This window comes from Dendrobates tinctorius, unplaced genomic scaffold (genome assembly GCF_039654945.1).
Source record: "Dendrobates tinctorius isolate UK_male_01 unplaced genomic scaffold, ASM3965494v1 ptg000103l, whole genome shotgun sequence".
NCBI classification, from domain to species: domain Eukaryota; kingdom Metazoa; phylum Chordata; class Amphibia; order Anura; family Dendrobatidae; genus Dendrobates; species Dendrobates tinctorius.
Genome location: NW_027361771.1, coordinates 37,455,152 through 37,470,954, shown reverse-complemented (window position 1 = coordinate 37,470,954; position 15,803 = coordinate 37,455,152). Strand labels below are relative to the sequence as shown.

At 40.6% G+C, this 15,803-nt stretch overlaps 1 protein-coding gene across 1 annotated transcript in view; it reads right to left on the bottom strand.

The window, feature by feature from the left end:
* TNKS1BP1 (tankyrase 1 binding protein 1) overlaps positions 1 to 15,803 on the bottom strand; it is a 98,103-nt gene that overhangs the window by 72,036 nt on the left and 10,264 nt on the right. The window contains exons 2-3 of the mRNA XM_073588220.1: positions 6,268 to 6,336; positions 2,601 to 3,039 (exon numbers count right to left, since the gene is read on the bottom strand). Coding sequence (XP_073444321.1) covers positions 2,601 to 3,039; positions 6,268 to 6,316 — 488 coding nt within the window. The 5' untranslated portion in view covers positions 6,317 to 6,336. The remainder of the gene's footprint in view (positions 1 to 2,600; positions 3,040 to 6,267; positions 6,337 to 15,803) is intronic.

The following is a 15,803-nucleotide window of genomic DNA, read 5'->3' as shown; positions in this document are numbered from 1 at the left end:
GCATTAGCTTTTATACAAGGTGAATCCTGGCTGTGATGATAATGAGCCTGCTGAAAAGTCTTTTGTGCAGAACAGAAAGTATTAATCTAGTATTAGGATTAGTGGCCTAAGGGAAAATTGCAAGATTTCCCCTAAAGATGTAGAATTTTTCCTCGCATTCTTCCAAAAGTCATACTTTTTGTCGGCATAGCTGTATGAGGGCTTGTTTTTCTGCAGGATGAGTTGTAGTTTTGAATGACAACATTAATTTTACTATATATGCCACTTTACAGCAGTATTTAGTAGGTAAGCTCCAGTTGTATGAGTTTCTGTGGAGTATCAGCTATATAACACAGCCAATACCCAGGGCTCAGCTGTTGATCTGCTCTTTACAGTGACAGTGCGCAGCCGCTGTACATGTACAGCGCCCATCGCTAGGAGGTTAATATACAGTGGGTATAGAAAGTATTCAGACCCCTTTAAATTTTTCACTCTTTGTTTCATTTTTTCTCATTAATGTACACTCTGCACCCCATCTAGATTGAAAAAAAAGAAAAACAAAAATGTAGAAATGTTCGCAAATTTATTAAAAAAGAAAAACTGAAAAATCACATGGTCATAAGTATTCAGACCCTTTGCTCAGACACTCAAATTTATGTCACATGCTGTCCATTTCCTTGTGATCCTCATTGAGATGGTTCTACTCCTTCATTGGAGTCCAACTGTGTATAATTAAACTGATAGGACTTGATTTGTAAAGGCACACACCTGTCTATATAAGACCTCACAGCTCACAGTGTATGTCAGACCAAATGAGAGTCATGAGGTCAAAGGAACTGGCCAAGGAGCTCAGAGACAGAATTGTGGCAAGGCACACATGTGGCCAAGGTTACAAAAGAATTTCTGCAGTACTCAAGGTTCCTAAGAGCACAGTGGCCTCCATAATCCTTAAATGGAAGAAGTTTGGGACCACAAGAAGTCTTCCTAGACCTGGCCGTCCAGCCAAACTGAGCAATCATGGAAGAAGAGCCTTGGTGAGAGAGGTAAAGGAGAACCCCAAGATCACTGTGGCTGAGCTCCACAGATGCAGTAGGGAGATGGGAGAAAGTTCCACAAAGTCAACTATCACTAGAGCCCTCCACCAGTTGGGCCTTTATGTATGGAGAAAACCAGGCACTGCTCACCACCTGCCCAATACAATCCCAACAGTGAAACATGGTGGTGGCAGCATCATGCTATAGGGGTGTTTTTCAGCTGCAGGGAAAGAGTTGCAACTGAAGGAAACATGAATGCGGCCAAGTAGAGAGATATCCTGGATGAAAACCTCTTCCAGAGTGCTCTGGACCTTCAACTTGGCCAAAGTATCATCTTCCAACAAGAAAATGACCCTAAACACACAGCTAAAATAGCAAAGGAGTGGCTTCAAAACAACTCTGACCATTCTTGACTGGCCCAGCCAGAGCCCTGACCTAAACCCAGTTCAGCATCTCTGGAGAGACCTGAAAATGGCTGTCCACCAACTTTTACCATCCACCCTGATGGAACTGGAGAGGATCTGCAAGGAAGAATGGCAGAGGATCCCCAAATCCAGGAGTGAAAAACTTGTTGCATCATTCCCAAAAAGACTCATGGCTGTACACACTCAAAAGGGTGCTTCTACTCAATATTAAGCAAAGTGTCTGAATACTTATGACCATGTAATATTTCAGTTTTTCTTTTTTAATAAATCTGCAAAAATTTCTACATTTTTTTCAGTCAAGATGGGGTGCAGAGTGTGCATTAATGAGAAAAAAAATGAACTTTTTTGAATTTACCAAATGGCTACAATGAAAGAAAGAGTGAAAACTTTAAAGGACTCTGAATACTTTCCGTACCTACTGTATGTTTTATCCGGAGTGACAAGGAAAATTGACAAAAAAGTCAAACATGTTTTAAAACTACATTTAAAATACAAACCTGATTTAAACTAACGGTCATTTTATGAGGATACATTCCCTTTATTAGTAGTTTATGCAAAGGCTCATTTAAGTCAAGAGCCAACTATGCAGCTCCCTGGTAAAAGTTAAGCAGAATGGACAGAAGAAAAAGTGGAATAATGCTTTCCTGGCACGAGTGATATTTTGCTCTAGTGATCAGCATGGTCATAACACTGGGACATGGGCCGATTAGACATAGTTCACACATGGTATCAATGTTCACCTTCAGACAACTCACTCTAGAAGCCCCCACAAATATTAGACTAATGTTGCCAGAATACACTGGGCTCGGTCAGACCAATGTGTATAGGAGCCTTCTGACTCTACCCAGACAAATGGAGTCAGGGGAGATATTTATCCAGCATATCCGATTTTGAACTGCCGATCCTTTTCTTCTTGGTGCACAGGCTGCCGCTAGAGAACACTGTCAGCAACACTCTCTTAGAGAACACATGGACACACAGAAGAACAAATGCTCCTGTGTAAAAAGGAGTCGGGAGATAGATGCCGGCTAAATTAATAGCCGAACCATTGTTCAGCTGACAGCAATGTATTGTGTTTATGAAGGTGTTAACAAATTGAAAAGTTGAAGACAAGTTAAAAAAAAGAAATTAAAATGACTACATCAATGAAAAAAAATCTCACCTGTCTTTTGATTGAGTAATTCTTTGTTCTCCCCATCCTCGAGTTGTTAACATAAAAGGGCTCTTTCCCTTCCATACTGGTCCAGTCTGCAGAGGTTTCAATGGAGCAGATAATGGCTGGGCAGTAATTTTGGCTGGCAGATCTATACTCCTGTTTTCCACTGGTGACAATGCATGTTTCTCCGGATTTACGTCTTCTCCTACAGAGGATGACCATCTTTTTAAAGAAGTCCGCCTGGTCCCATAGGGTTGTGGTCCTGTGAGCTGGCTGATTTTGATGGCAGATGGTATATCCAAAGTTGGGGAGCATGGGCTACATGTTGGTGATAGCAAAGGACTTTTATTTTCAGGGCTGGATGCCGGAATTTCTTTAGGGCGTGGAGGTACCAATGGTTTTGGTTTTACAGGAGGCTTTACGGGAGGTTTCACATGTTTTACACCTGATTGTAAACAGAAGATATATATAAATTATTATTATATGGAAAGCACAAGTTGTACTAGATTCAAGATATATCTTACCTAAGTTAGATATAGCAGCCTTTAGTTACACAGTGAAAGGATCACCTTCACCATCAAACTTAACCTTGAAAAATAGATCCATCCTAACAATAGCCAAAGTCCTCAAATTAACGTATTGTGGGGTTTTTCTCTTGTGATGGCTGCTAGCAACCTTGACCACAGTGGTGTAACTAGAGTCCAATAGGACCCAGTGCAAAATTTGTACCTGGGCCTTCCCTTGTATGTTGGTCAGATGTATGTCTTTGTAGCATTCTAAATCCTATAAAGACATGTGTTGCCCCACCAAACCCATTATGTAGTAATGTCTTCATTCTAGAATCATTCTGGCATACATGTCCCTCATGCTGGCTCCATCCTGGTATATATGTCCCACATCCTAGTATTTATGTCCCCCATCCTGGTATATATGTCCCCTGTTATTTCACTAATCTTTAACACATATACAAAATAAACTATTCTACAGACCTTGCCACTGCTCCAGGTGTCCTCTTCTGTAGCCGGAAGCTAAATTCAGCATGCAAGTGACTGCCAGTGCATGACGTCACTGCCATGCTCCCCCAGTCACGGGCATACCGAAGTTAGCTGCCAGCCTCTGATTGGTTGGTAGCTTGTATTGCAGCACAGGGAATCAGCCGGTCTCTGAGCCACAATGCATTTCAGCTGAATGTGCATTCTCTGACGCACCTCAACCGCACGGGCCTGTTCGCGATCGCACTCTCTGCGACCACAATCGTTACACTCCTGCTTGAGCATCAGTTACTGAAGAATAAAGTATTATTTGGTATTTTATGGTAGTATCTAGATATAAATTTTAAAAAATTTTATATAGTGCTCAGCATAAATGAGTACACTCTCTATGAAAAGTATGAGTTGAATCAACATCTCACTGAACACAAGAACAAGTTCCAAAATTTTCTCAAAAAAGTTTAATAATATAACTTTCATTACTAAATTTAAAATTTTAGACAAATTATTTTATGCAAAAAATGAATATACCTCACATAAAAACTAGTATATCTAGTATTCTGTATGACGTCCATGATTTTTAAGGACAGCACCAAGTCTTCCAGGCATGGGATGTACAAGTTGGCGACATATTGTAACATCTATCTTTTTCTATTTTTCAAAAACGACCTCTTAGAGCCTGAATGCTGGATGGAGAGTGATGCTCAACTTGTCTCTTCAGAATTCCCCACAGGTGTTGGGTTCAGTTCAATAGACATATTTGTCCAATTTGTCCACGGAATCACTTTCACCCCATTCTTCTTCAGAAATGCAACACATTTGCGTTTTTGGATCATTGTCATGTTGTAAAAGTGCTCATCTACCAACGGCAGGGAGCTATGGAAGCGTCTTCTCTTTCAATATAGAGCAGTACATCTGTGAATTCATGATACCATCAATGAAATGTAGCTCCCTGACGCCAACAGCACTCATGCAGCTCCACATAATGACACTGCCACCAAAATGTTTCACTGTAAGCTACATGCATTTTTCTTTGTTCTTCTCATCTATGATACAGTTTTGAAGCCATCAGTTTCAAAAACATTTATCATGGTCTCATCACTCCAGATTATAGAGTCCAAGTAGTCTTCATATTTTTCAACTTATGCCATGGCAAATTGTAGGTGGGCTTTTATGATTATGATTTAAAAAGAGAAAACACAGTAGTTTGACAATAAATGGCTTCACCCAATCAGTAACCATGAGTGGAGAAAAGGTTTTGGTGTTATCATTCATATTCTCTGAAAAAGGCCAAGAAAGCAAAAATTCTGCCGGGGTTTGTAAACTTTTGAGCACGACTGTACATGAGTTTTAGGAGTGGCTTCTTTTGTGGACAACACCCATGAATGCAATTTCTCTGCAGTGTATGCTGTATTGTCTCACGGGAAGCACTTTATACTTCTTTAGCCAACTGCAGGAAATAGGAAGGGTTTTTTTTGTTCCATAACGCCCTTTTATGATCAAGTGTCTGCTGGACACGTGTTTAATAATTACACTTGTCTGTGCTTGAATTCTTGTTAATAAAAATTTTGTAGTCTTTAGATTTGCTCCTAAGACAATCAATGGGGTGTACTCATTTTTGCACCATGGTCTTGAATGAATTTGTTAGGAAAATTACTTTTTTTTGGGTGTGCAAGATAAGAAATTTTGATTGCAATCAGTGGCCCACATTTGTGGGCGTATTTGGTAGTACGATATCACATTTAAAATGTTGATTTTGAAAGGGAACTAAAGGTTTTATGACAAATGTGTTGGGGTGTACTTATTTATGCTGAACAGTATATATATGCAGCTCAAGAAAATATGGAAATAATTGTAAAAAAATGGTGAATTGGGGGAGAAATGAAGGTTCCCTTTTTTGATTGTTCCCTAGGTCCTTTCATCTATAAAAGTGGTTCTGCCTATGTATAACAATGTACTAAGGTTTAAACAAACCCATGACGAAGAATTTGTGAAACGCGCGTCGGGTGTCTGGTAGGTGAGTTGCTTACTAAAGGTACATTATACATGCTTATTGTTGGTATGCTTTCAACTGTGGGATATGCATATGGCCACTTATACTAATTGACTGTGTATTATAGTTATAACCATATTGCACTATGCGTATAAGATTGTTTAATCTATATACATATCAACCTAAACAAGGGAAACTTTGATTTGGGGTCCCCTCAATTACTCACCCACCAATGTGTCTTTGTGTCTATATTTTGGATTTTACCAACATTTTATATCTTGTGCTCAATAAAGATTATTTCAGTGTTAGCATTTTTTGTTTTTGCGTTTATGTATGCCTATTAATGCCTTGTGGGACACTTTACCCTCATCCGGGTTTTTTCTTATTCAGATTTCTGATGTTAAGGTTTAAACAGTCTGAAAGCAATGGGGATTCTAGCCAAAATTTCCAGTTTTTGGAACAAAATCTGCTACAATAGTCATATGAACTGCAAAGGATGATGATGACAGCATGTTTGGATCAATACAAGCAAGTTGTGTAACCTAAAAGGCAGCTGTTCAGCCCCTCTCCTTGCTGTCCCTTTGCACACATATTGCACAGAAATTTTGGGGTGTTTTCTTTCTAACACGTCCTCTTTCTGTTCTTCTGTGTTAACATGCCTATGCCGCTATTTCTCATGTGGATTACATACCTCTCAAGGGTTCTGTCTGCTCCATGATCTGTGAGTTGGACGCTGACATGATGATGCTGGGAAATGTTCCTGGCGCCAAGGGAAAAAAATAGAATTTTAATTAATGTAGCAATAACAAAGTAGAAGCATTTTCTAATCTTCTATGAATGGTATACATAGAAAAGTTAGTTCGTAACACAAAGAAATATGGGTCCCCATGATGGTGCCAGAGTTTATCACCCAGGAAGGGAGGGGCCTTGTATTTGTATTTCCCGCTACAGACCAACCATGACCAAGAGGCAGATTCACCACCATTAGTTATGCATGTGTTATTAGTTCTGAAGATAAGAGAGTAACAAGGTAAGAATCAGAAAAAAACTGACACGTGTGTGTGTATATATATATATATATATATATATATAAATAAATCAAGAAAAAAGGGCAGCACTACCAAAATAATACAGCAGGTGCAAAACCTATTCAGCAGTGTCCAAACAGCCAAAATGACAAAAGGAAAAAAAATAGGCAGCACTCAAATTAAATGTGAAAAAAGTGGATACTTTACTGATCCTCAGATGGCAACGTTTCAACGGTGACCCGTCTTTGGCTTTTTCACATTTAATTTGAGTGCTGCCTATTTTTTTTCCATATATACTGTATATATATATATATATATATATATATAGAAAACATTTAGGCAAAAAAATTAGAGTCTGCAGTGACTGAGTCACCAAGATAGTAATGTGATAGATGGGGTGAAATTTCTCGGGGTGGTACCAGATTGCCCGTGATTAGGCTTCAATGCCACCAACCAAGGCTGGGCCCTCTTACTCAAATGGCTGTAAGGTACCTATAGAGATTAAAACTTCCATACAAATTAGACTGAAATTGGCCTAATCCGGAATCAGACGACAAACAGTTCTGAGTCATGTTCACGTTCAGAAAAAAAGGAGCTTGCTGATTGAACGAACCATCATCTGGTGATCGATCATCACACAGAAGTAGTGATACACGTTAGTCCAAACTGGCCATAATATCTTTCCATCATCCAGGCCATACTTTTTTTTATGACAATAGTCATAGAACAAAAGATCTTTTTCGGAACATTCTCTCAAGGACGGATCTTTGTAAATGAATTTAAGATCTTTTGTCTGACCATTGGTTGGAAAAGCTAAACTTGTTAGACTCTATCCGGGCAATAACAGAGTGTCATCAGTTAGCTAGCATGATGGTCAGTTGTCAAATTTCATTCACTGAATGTTCGCATGGTTAAAATTGTCGATTTTCATCAACTTCATCCTAATCTGTATGGAAACATAGTTTTATCTAATTTTTATGAAGACCTGAGCTGGACACACGATGTAATAGAGGCTGCAGAATGGAGTAAAACTTACCATATTTATTTTTTATTAATTTCTCCTCTCCGTTGTGGAGATATTAGCAGTCAAAGTATTTGACACTAATGAGTTAACTTTAGTCACATCCAACTCCCTGTCTGAGTTGCTGTCTGATAACACCCACTTGGATTTCACTAAAGTTAACTCTTTAGGTGACAAATACTTTGATCGCTAGTATCTTCACAACGGATAAGCGAAATTTAAAAAAACAACAAACTTTTATTCTTCTCTGCAGCCACTATTATATCATGTGTCCAGTTCAACATAAAAAAAATTGGTGAAAGGTCCTCTGGTAAACCAGTCAAGTATCATGTCTTTTTATTGAGTTGTGTATTTCTATAAATGAGGCTGAGTTGTGATATCACACACAGGTATGCCTCTGGTTTTTTGGAAGAAGGTAGTCATTTTTTCCCCTAATTCTGTACAATCCCCTTAATTCTGTCCACAATTGGTCTTGGCATCATGAGGGTTAAACATTAGGGTCGAATAGCTTGGGATAACTCCTTAGGTATCTTTCACACTTCCGTTTTTTACAATCAGTCAAAATCCGCCAGGATTTGAAAAAAACGGATCCGCATTTTTTTTCTGCGGATCCGTTTTTTTCCCGATTGACTTTCATTATAGGCGGATCTTGACGGATTGCCGTCGGTTGCATCCGTTTTTGTGCGGATCCGCCATAATGTTGCTGTCCGTCAACATCCTCAAAGATTTCCAAACGGAGCTTGCAACGTTTTTTTGGCCGGCGGATCCTCCAGACACTGATTTAACCCGAAATTTTTTCTCTCTCTCTCTCTCTCTTTCCCTCTCTCTCTCTCTCTCTCTTTCCCTCTCTCTCTCTCTTTCCCTCTCTCTCTCTCTCTCCCTTTCCCTCTCTCTCTCCTTCCTTCTCCTTCCTTCTCCTTCCCGGCCAGCGGTTCCTTTAAATTTCCTCATTTTGCGGATCCGTCAAAAAACGGATCCTGTGGCATCCGTTCACATCAGTTAAGAATGGATCCACATGTCCACCTTTTTGGCGGATTTTAACTGACACAAAAAACTGAAGTGTGAAAGAGGCCTTATCCAAATAGCTATATCGCTTACTGAATAGCTGCCTCGGTAACCCGGGTACCTGGAGCGCTCCTGATAATCAGCTGTTCAGCTCCGCAGCTGCATGAGTCATGGCTGTGCAGGGGAAGTGACCTGACGGACGGACTGACTTGTCAGATTTCAAAGGGGTTTGCACTTGTCAGGCAGGATGTCAGTTATGACAGAAGGGAAAACAGATAGGAAAGTGTAGGTGACGTGCAGTACCTGGAATTGACAATAGAGGGCAGGGAGGAGAGTGAGCATAGGACTTGACATCAGCTTAGGGCTAAGAAACCGTTGGTCATGGGGGGCGGAGTTACAGGGAACCGGGAAAGCTATAAATTTGACAGGAGGGTTCCAGAAGATTCCAGTCCCCAGGGGGAGCTCAAGTGACAGGAAGACTATGACAGTTGGTGCACTGTGAGGAAAACCTAACCAGGGGGACTGAGGAGAGAGAAAGTTAGGGGGGTGGTCCTGACACGAAGTACCGCAATACAGACGAGGCCCCGGGGGCAAGCACACCGAATTAAAGATGACAACCGACCAGTAAAATTGCTGTTGGTGTACAGGCCTAAGGCGGCCACAGTGACTGAGCTGTCAGGAGCGTCGTGGAGTTGAAAAAAGGGATGGTGCATATAATTACGTCTCTGGTGAAAAGTACGGTGTGTGTGTAACGGGGCCTGGAAACGGAGGGCCGAGAAAAGAGATTGCGGTGTATTGTGAGGGCCGTCAGTCGGACGGCGGAGAATAAACTTGGACCTGTTGCACCTGAAACCTGCCTCCATCTTGTGTCTGTACGTCACTGCGCGGTATACAGAGGGACCACCCCCCAGCCCGGCCCACCGACCCTACAGCTGTGTGACAGTCACAACAAACAGGCTGTCCATACATGTGTTGTGCCTGTCACACAGCCGCGACACATGTAGCTGCGGCGCCGAACACCTGATTATCGGGAGCGCTCCAGGTATCCAGGTTACTGAGGCAGCTATTCAGTAAGTGCTATAGCTATTTGGATAAACACTTATACGAAGCTATTCGATCATCCCTATAAACATGCATGCTTTTCCTTACCAAGTATGGCGCTGGATATTGAGTAGGAGTTTTTTTTTTTTTTTAAATTTTTTAGAATTTTTTAAGCAGCTTAGTTCTATTCACTTGAATGAAAATAAGCTGCAATACCAGGCACAGCCATAAACAGAGGTGGAGCTACTACAGAAAAATGTAAGATCCTTTTTTTTTTTTTAGTCCCAGACAACCCTTGCCTATTGCACAGGCGTTACTTGAATAGGTATTCCCATCTCCAAGACCCTATCCTAATATATAGTAGGTGTAATAATATTAGCAAATATCTCCAATTAGAAATGCAGTATAGTTTTTCTGATTCTCTATGTCTCTTTCCTCAGACATTGCAGGACCTTAGAAATCCATGGTTATGACCACTAGCAACTAGCTTACAAACTCTCACTACATCAGTGGACATAACCATGGATACCTAAGGTCCTGCAATGCCTGCACATGAGGAAAGAGACAAAGCAAATCAGAAAAACTATACTACATTTCTAATTGGAGGTATTTGCTAATATTATTATTATTACACCTACTACATATTGGGATAGGATCTAGGAGATGGGCGTACTCCTCTAACACTTCAGATCGGTCCAGCATGCTTTAACGAAGAACAGGAAAGCAGACTCACATAAAACATACATGACACAATTGCAATGCCTGAGGTCTTGCAAGTCAGTACAGTTTCATTTGCCTTGTCAGTAAAAAAACATAACTTGATGATCCGGTTGCATTAACATACGGGTTGGATCCTATTGCATAAAGAATGTTTCACAAACAAACAATAATTACAGCATAATATTCTCATGGTATAATACGAGTCTCTGTGTGCGGGGTTTGATTTGTTCACTCGGCCACCCTGGGACTTGCTTGAAACGTGTTTGGTAAATCTTCCGTCTAAAGTTATTCACTCTTAACCTGTACAACTTAAAGGAGAACTCTTCTGGGAGAACGGAACATTATGGTGACAATCTCTGGTGTAACAGGAGTCCCCATATAGCTTATTTTTCATTGTTGAAAGTGTGAAGTCATCAGGGACTGTGGTGCATGGACTTACAGTCTCATATTTGTCTTTGAGGCTGTCAAATTTGAGTCGGGAGACCTGTGGCCTGGGCTTGGACCATGACAATCAGATGTGTGAATACGCACAAGGGCACAGTCAGATGGCCGTATACATCAGAATGAGGAAGGAATGCAGTGCATGGATTGGTCAACTACTCTTCCAACCAGAGAGAGACAGCTGCATGGACGTACAAGTTCGGTCCGGGAGAGTCGCCGGCAGGCGTGCACTGCGCTCCAATCTCATTCCTATTTATATGGCCATCTTATTGCGTCCTAATACTGAGGGAATATTGAAGAAATGATACATCGCCTACCCGCACCAAACCATTGACTGCTTGGCCATTTGCACTGTGTGAATACACCATGAGGTTACATTTATGGATCGCGATGCAGTGGCCGTCTTGCCATTCCTGACTCTCACTTGACAAACTTATAGACATTTATGGGGTTGTCACGTTCAGATGAACAGACTCAAGGATAGTCCATACATCATAGACTGAGCCCGTACCATGACACACGGATGTGTGAATGCTGTCTTACAACGCCGCCTATGAGGATGTTGATTTTGGGTCAAGAGACCCACGTTCAATCTTTGAATCACGGACTGTGTGAATGTAGCCCAGCATGTTTAAGCAGGAACAGAGCTTAACAACTGGTACATGGCTTAGCCTTACCAAATTGCAGAGAGAGAAGGTTACTACCTGAAACAAAATAGGCTTTACTCTGCTTTTTCATCCCAAACCTATTCACTTTTTTTTTAATTATTGCACAAGGTAAAAGTGAAATAGAGGAGTTGTCATTCAATTTAAGGAACCCATGAAATCTATAGTTACAAATTGTTTATCAGTTCACCTCAATTTCCAATATCTTTGTTTGCAGTCAACAAGTTAACTCACCTGTTGATTAAATTCTCTTGCTCACACACTATTTGTTTGGGCTCAAGCAGACATTCATGAAAGTCGGTCCAAGCACGAACTACAGTACATGGACTGTCTGTGGGTCCCCCAATCCAAATTTGACAGCCTTATAGGCAAACATGAAGCTGTCAAGGAGACCCACGAACAGTCTGCAACGTGGTCCAGGCTCAGTCCGAGTTTAATGGAAAGCTGCAAAGTACTAAAAAAGTTCCACATCTACTGTATATCAGTAAGACTTTGGCAGTAATTCATCAGTTTTTTACAAAATTCTAGTGGTGTAAGACAGTCTGCAATATCACAAAATATTCATGCCACTTATAGTTGTGCAAAAGTTTTGCAACATTGAGTATTTTTACGCCCATTCTAGCAAATCGTTTTTTTTTTAAACTGGGTGAAGATTTGTTGGGATAACTAGCACAGTGATCAAATTCATCATAAATTCATCATAATACTTTAGTGAAGTTGAAATAAACACCAAATTCATCTTAGTCCAGTGCACCCGGCATCAAGACTGGTGTGCAAAACAGAACGCAAAATCCTGTGATAGATGATTTGCAGTACTGTACAAAAATTTTCTGCAAGTGTGGAAAAAAAATAATGCAGAATAAGAATGCTTCAAAAAATAAAAAATGTTAGTAGTAGAGTTGAGCGAAACTGGTCGATCAGATTCAAAAGTCGCCGACTTTCGCCAAAGTCGGGTTTCATGAAATGAAATGAAACCCGACCACAGTGTGAAGTCGGCCATGCGGTCGGCGACCCATGCGACAAAGTTGGGATTCGCCAAATGCTTGCACGTGACTTTTTTCAGCCAATGAGAGAAGCAGAGCGTAGCGTACCGGGAGCGTAGCTGGAGTGGGAGTGAGACAGAGAGAGAGGAGAGAGAGAGAGAGATTTTGCCACCTCTAGGGTTAAAATTCATGCCAGGTGTGTTTACAGTCCTCCACTCACTGCCGACTTTTCTCCTCATTGACTTGCATTAGGTTTCATGTTTCACGACTATTCCCGACTTTTCCCTATAGTCGGCCGATTTCGTTCGACTCGACTTTTGAGAAAGTCGGGTTTCATGAAACCCGACTCGACCCTAAAAATGGCAAAGTCGCTCATCTCTAGTTAATAGTTTATTTTTATCAATTAACAAAATGCAAAGTGAATGAACAAAATCTAAAGAAATCTAAATCACATTAATTTTTGGAGTGACCATAATTTGCCTTCAAAATGACATCAAAGCGTCAGTTCTTCTACATATACTTGCACACAGTTTCTAAAAAAGCTCAGCAGGGAGATTGTTCCAAACATCTTGGCGAACTAACCACACATCTTATGTGGATGTAGATTTGTGCAAATACTTCTGTTTCTTTGTGTAATCCTAGACATACTCAATGGTGTTGACATCAGGGCTCTATGAGGACCATATTGTCACTTCGAGGACTCCCTCTTCTTTTTTACATTAAAGATAATCCTTAATGACATTGGCTCCAAATTTATTCTGCAGAAAGACAACTACCCCAATCATACAGTGAGTGAATCAGACGCCTCCCTGATGATATTGCATGAAGGTTATTTCTCAGCATTAAGGGCATCAAGAAATGGTCATCAATGAGGACAGAAGACACTATAGTAGGCAAAAGAAAATTTCATCATGCCTCTCTTTGAAATCGGAAGATGTCCAGCAGTGGCATCAGCACAGAACTTGCAGCAACCATTGGGACCAAGCTACACCCATTTATTGTTCGGAGACATCTGGCCAGAAGTGGTCTTCATGGAAGAATTGAGGCCAAAAAGCTACATCTTTGACAAACAAACAAGACAAAGTTACTTAGCTATATACAAAAACGTAAAAACTGGGGTGCAGGAAAATTGTAACAGAAGCTTTTGACCAATGAGCCAAAATGTGAAATATTTTGCTTTAACAGAAGGCATATTCTTTGTCGAAGGTTGGAGAGTGTCTCAATAATGAGTGTCTGCAGGTAGCGATGATGCAGGTGGAGGTTCCTTGCAAGTTTTGGGCTACATTTCAGTAAATGGAAGTTGTGGATTTAGAATGGATTAATGGTATCTCCAATGCTGAGAAATACAGACAGATACTTATCTATCATGCAATACCATCATGGAGCAGCAGGGCAACGACCTTTAACCCCTTCACCCCCAAGGGTGGTTTGCACGTTCATGACCGGGCCAATTTTTACAATTCTGACCACTGTCCCTTTATGAGGTAATAACTGTGAAACGCTTCATGGATCCCGGTGATTCTGACATTATTTTCTCATAACATATTGTACTTCATGTCAGTGGTAAAATTTCATTCAAATAACTTGCGTTTATTTGTGAAAAAAACGGAAATTTGGCGAAAATTTTTAAAATTTCGCAATTTTCCAACTTTGAATTTTTATGCCCTTAAATCACAGAGATACGGCACACAAAAAACTTGATAAGTAACATTTCGCACATGTTTAATTTACATCAGCACAATTTTGGAACCAAAATTTCTTTTTGTTAGGAAGTTATAAGGGTTAAAAATTGACCAGCGATTTCTCATTTTTGCAACACCATTTTATTTTTACGGACCACATCACATTTGAAGCCACTTTGAGGGGTCTATATGATAGAAAATACCCAAAAGTGACACCATTCTAAAAACTGCACCCCTTAAGGTGCTCAAAACCACATTCAAGAAGTTTATTAACCCTTTAGGTGCGTCACAGGAATTTTTTGAATATTTAAAAAAAAAAATGAACATCTAACTTTTTTTCACAAAAACAATACTTCAGGTTCAATTTTTTTTATTTTACCAAGGGTAACAGGAGAAATTGGACAGCAAAAGTTATTGTGCAATTTGTCCTGAGTACACTGATACCTGATATGTGGGGGGGAACCACTGTTTCGGCGCATGGCAGAGCTCAGAAGGGAAGGAGCGCCGTTTGACTTTTTCAATGCAAAATTGGCTGGAATTCAGATCGGACGCCATGTCACGTTTGGAGAGCCCCTGATGTACCTAAACAGTGGAAACCCCCCACAAGTGACCCCATTTTGGAAACTAGACCCCCCAAGGAACTTATCTAGATATGTGGTGAGAACTTTGAACCCACAAGGGCTTCACAGAAGTTTATAACGTACAACGGTACAATTAAAAAATCATATTTTTTCCATAAAAATGATCTTTTCACCCTCAATTCTTATTTTTCCAAGGGTAACAGGACCCTAAAAGTTACTGTGCAATTTGTCCTGAGTACGCTGATACCCCACATGTGAGGGTAAACCACTATTTGGGCGCATGGCAGAGCTCGGAAGGGAAGCAGCGCCATTTGACGTTTTTGGCTGGAATTGAGATCTGACACCATGTCGCATTTGGAAAGCCCCTTATGTACCAAAACAGTAGAAACCCCCCACAAATGACACCATTTTGGAAACTAGACCCCCCAAGGAACTTATCTAGATGTGTGGTGAGCACTTTGACCCCTCCAGTGCTTCACAGAAGGTTATAACGCCCGGGCGTGAAAATAAAAAATTCGTATTTTTTCCACAAACATGATCTTTTAGTCACCAATTCTTTTATTTTCCCAAGGGTACCAGGAGAAATTGGACCCCAAAAGTTGTTGTCCAATTTGTCCTGAGTTCGCTGATACCCCATATGTGGGAGAAAACTACTGTATGGGCACATGTCGGGGCTCGGAAGGGAAGTAGTGACGTTTTGGAATGCAGACTTTGGTGGAATGGTCTGCGGGTGTCATGTTGCCTTTGGAGAGCCCCTAATGTACCTAAACAGTGGAAACCCCCCACAAATGACCCCATTTTGGAAACTAGACCCCCTAAGGAACTTATCTAGATGTGTGGTGAGCACTTTGAACCCCAAAGGGCTTCACAGAAGTTTATAATGCCCGGGCATGAAAATAAAAAAAATCGTATTTTTTCCACAAACATGATCAATTAGTCCCCAATTTTTTTATTTTCTAAGGGTAACAGGAGAAATTGAACCCCAAAAGTTGCTGTCCAATTTGTTCTGAGTACGCTGACACCCCATATGTGGGAGAAAACTACTGTATGGGCACACGTC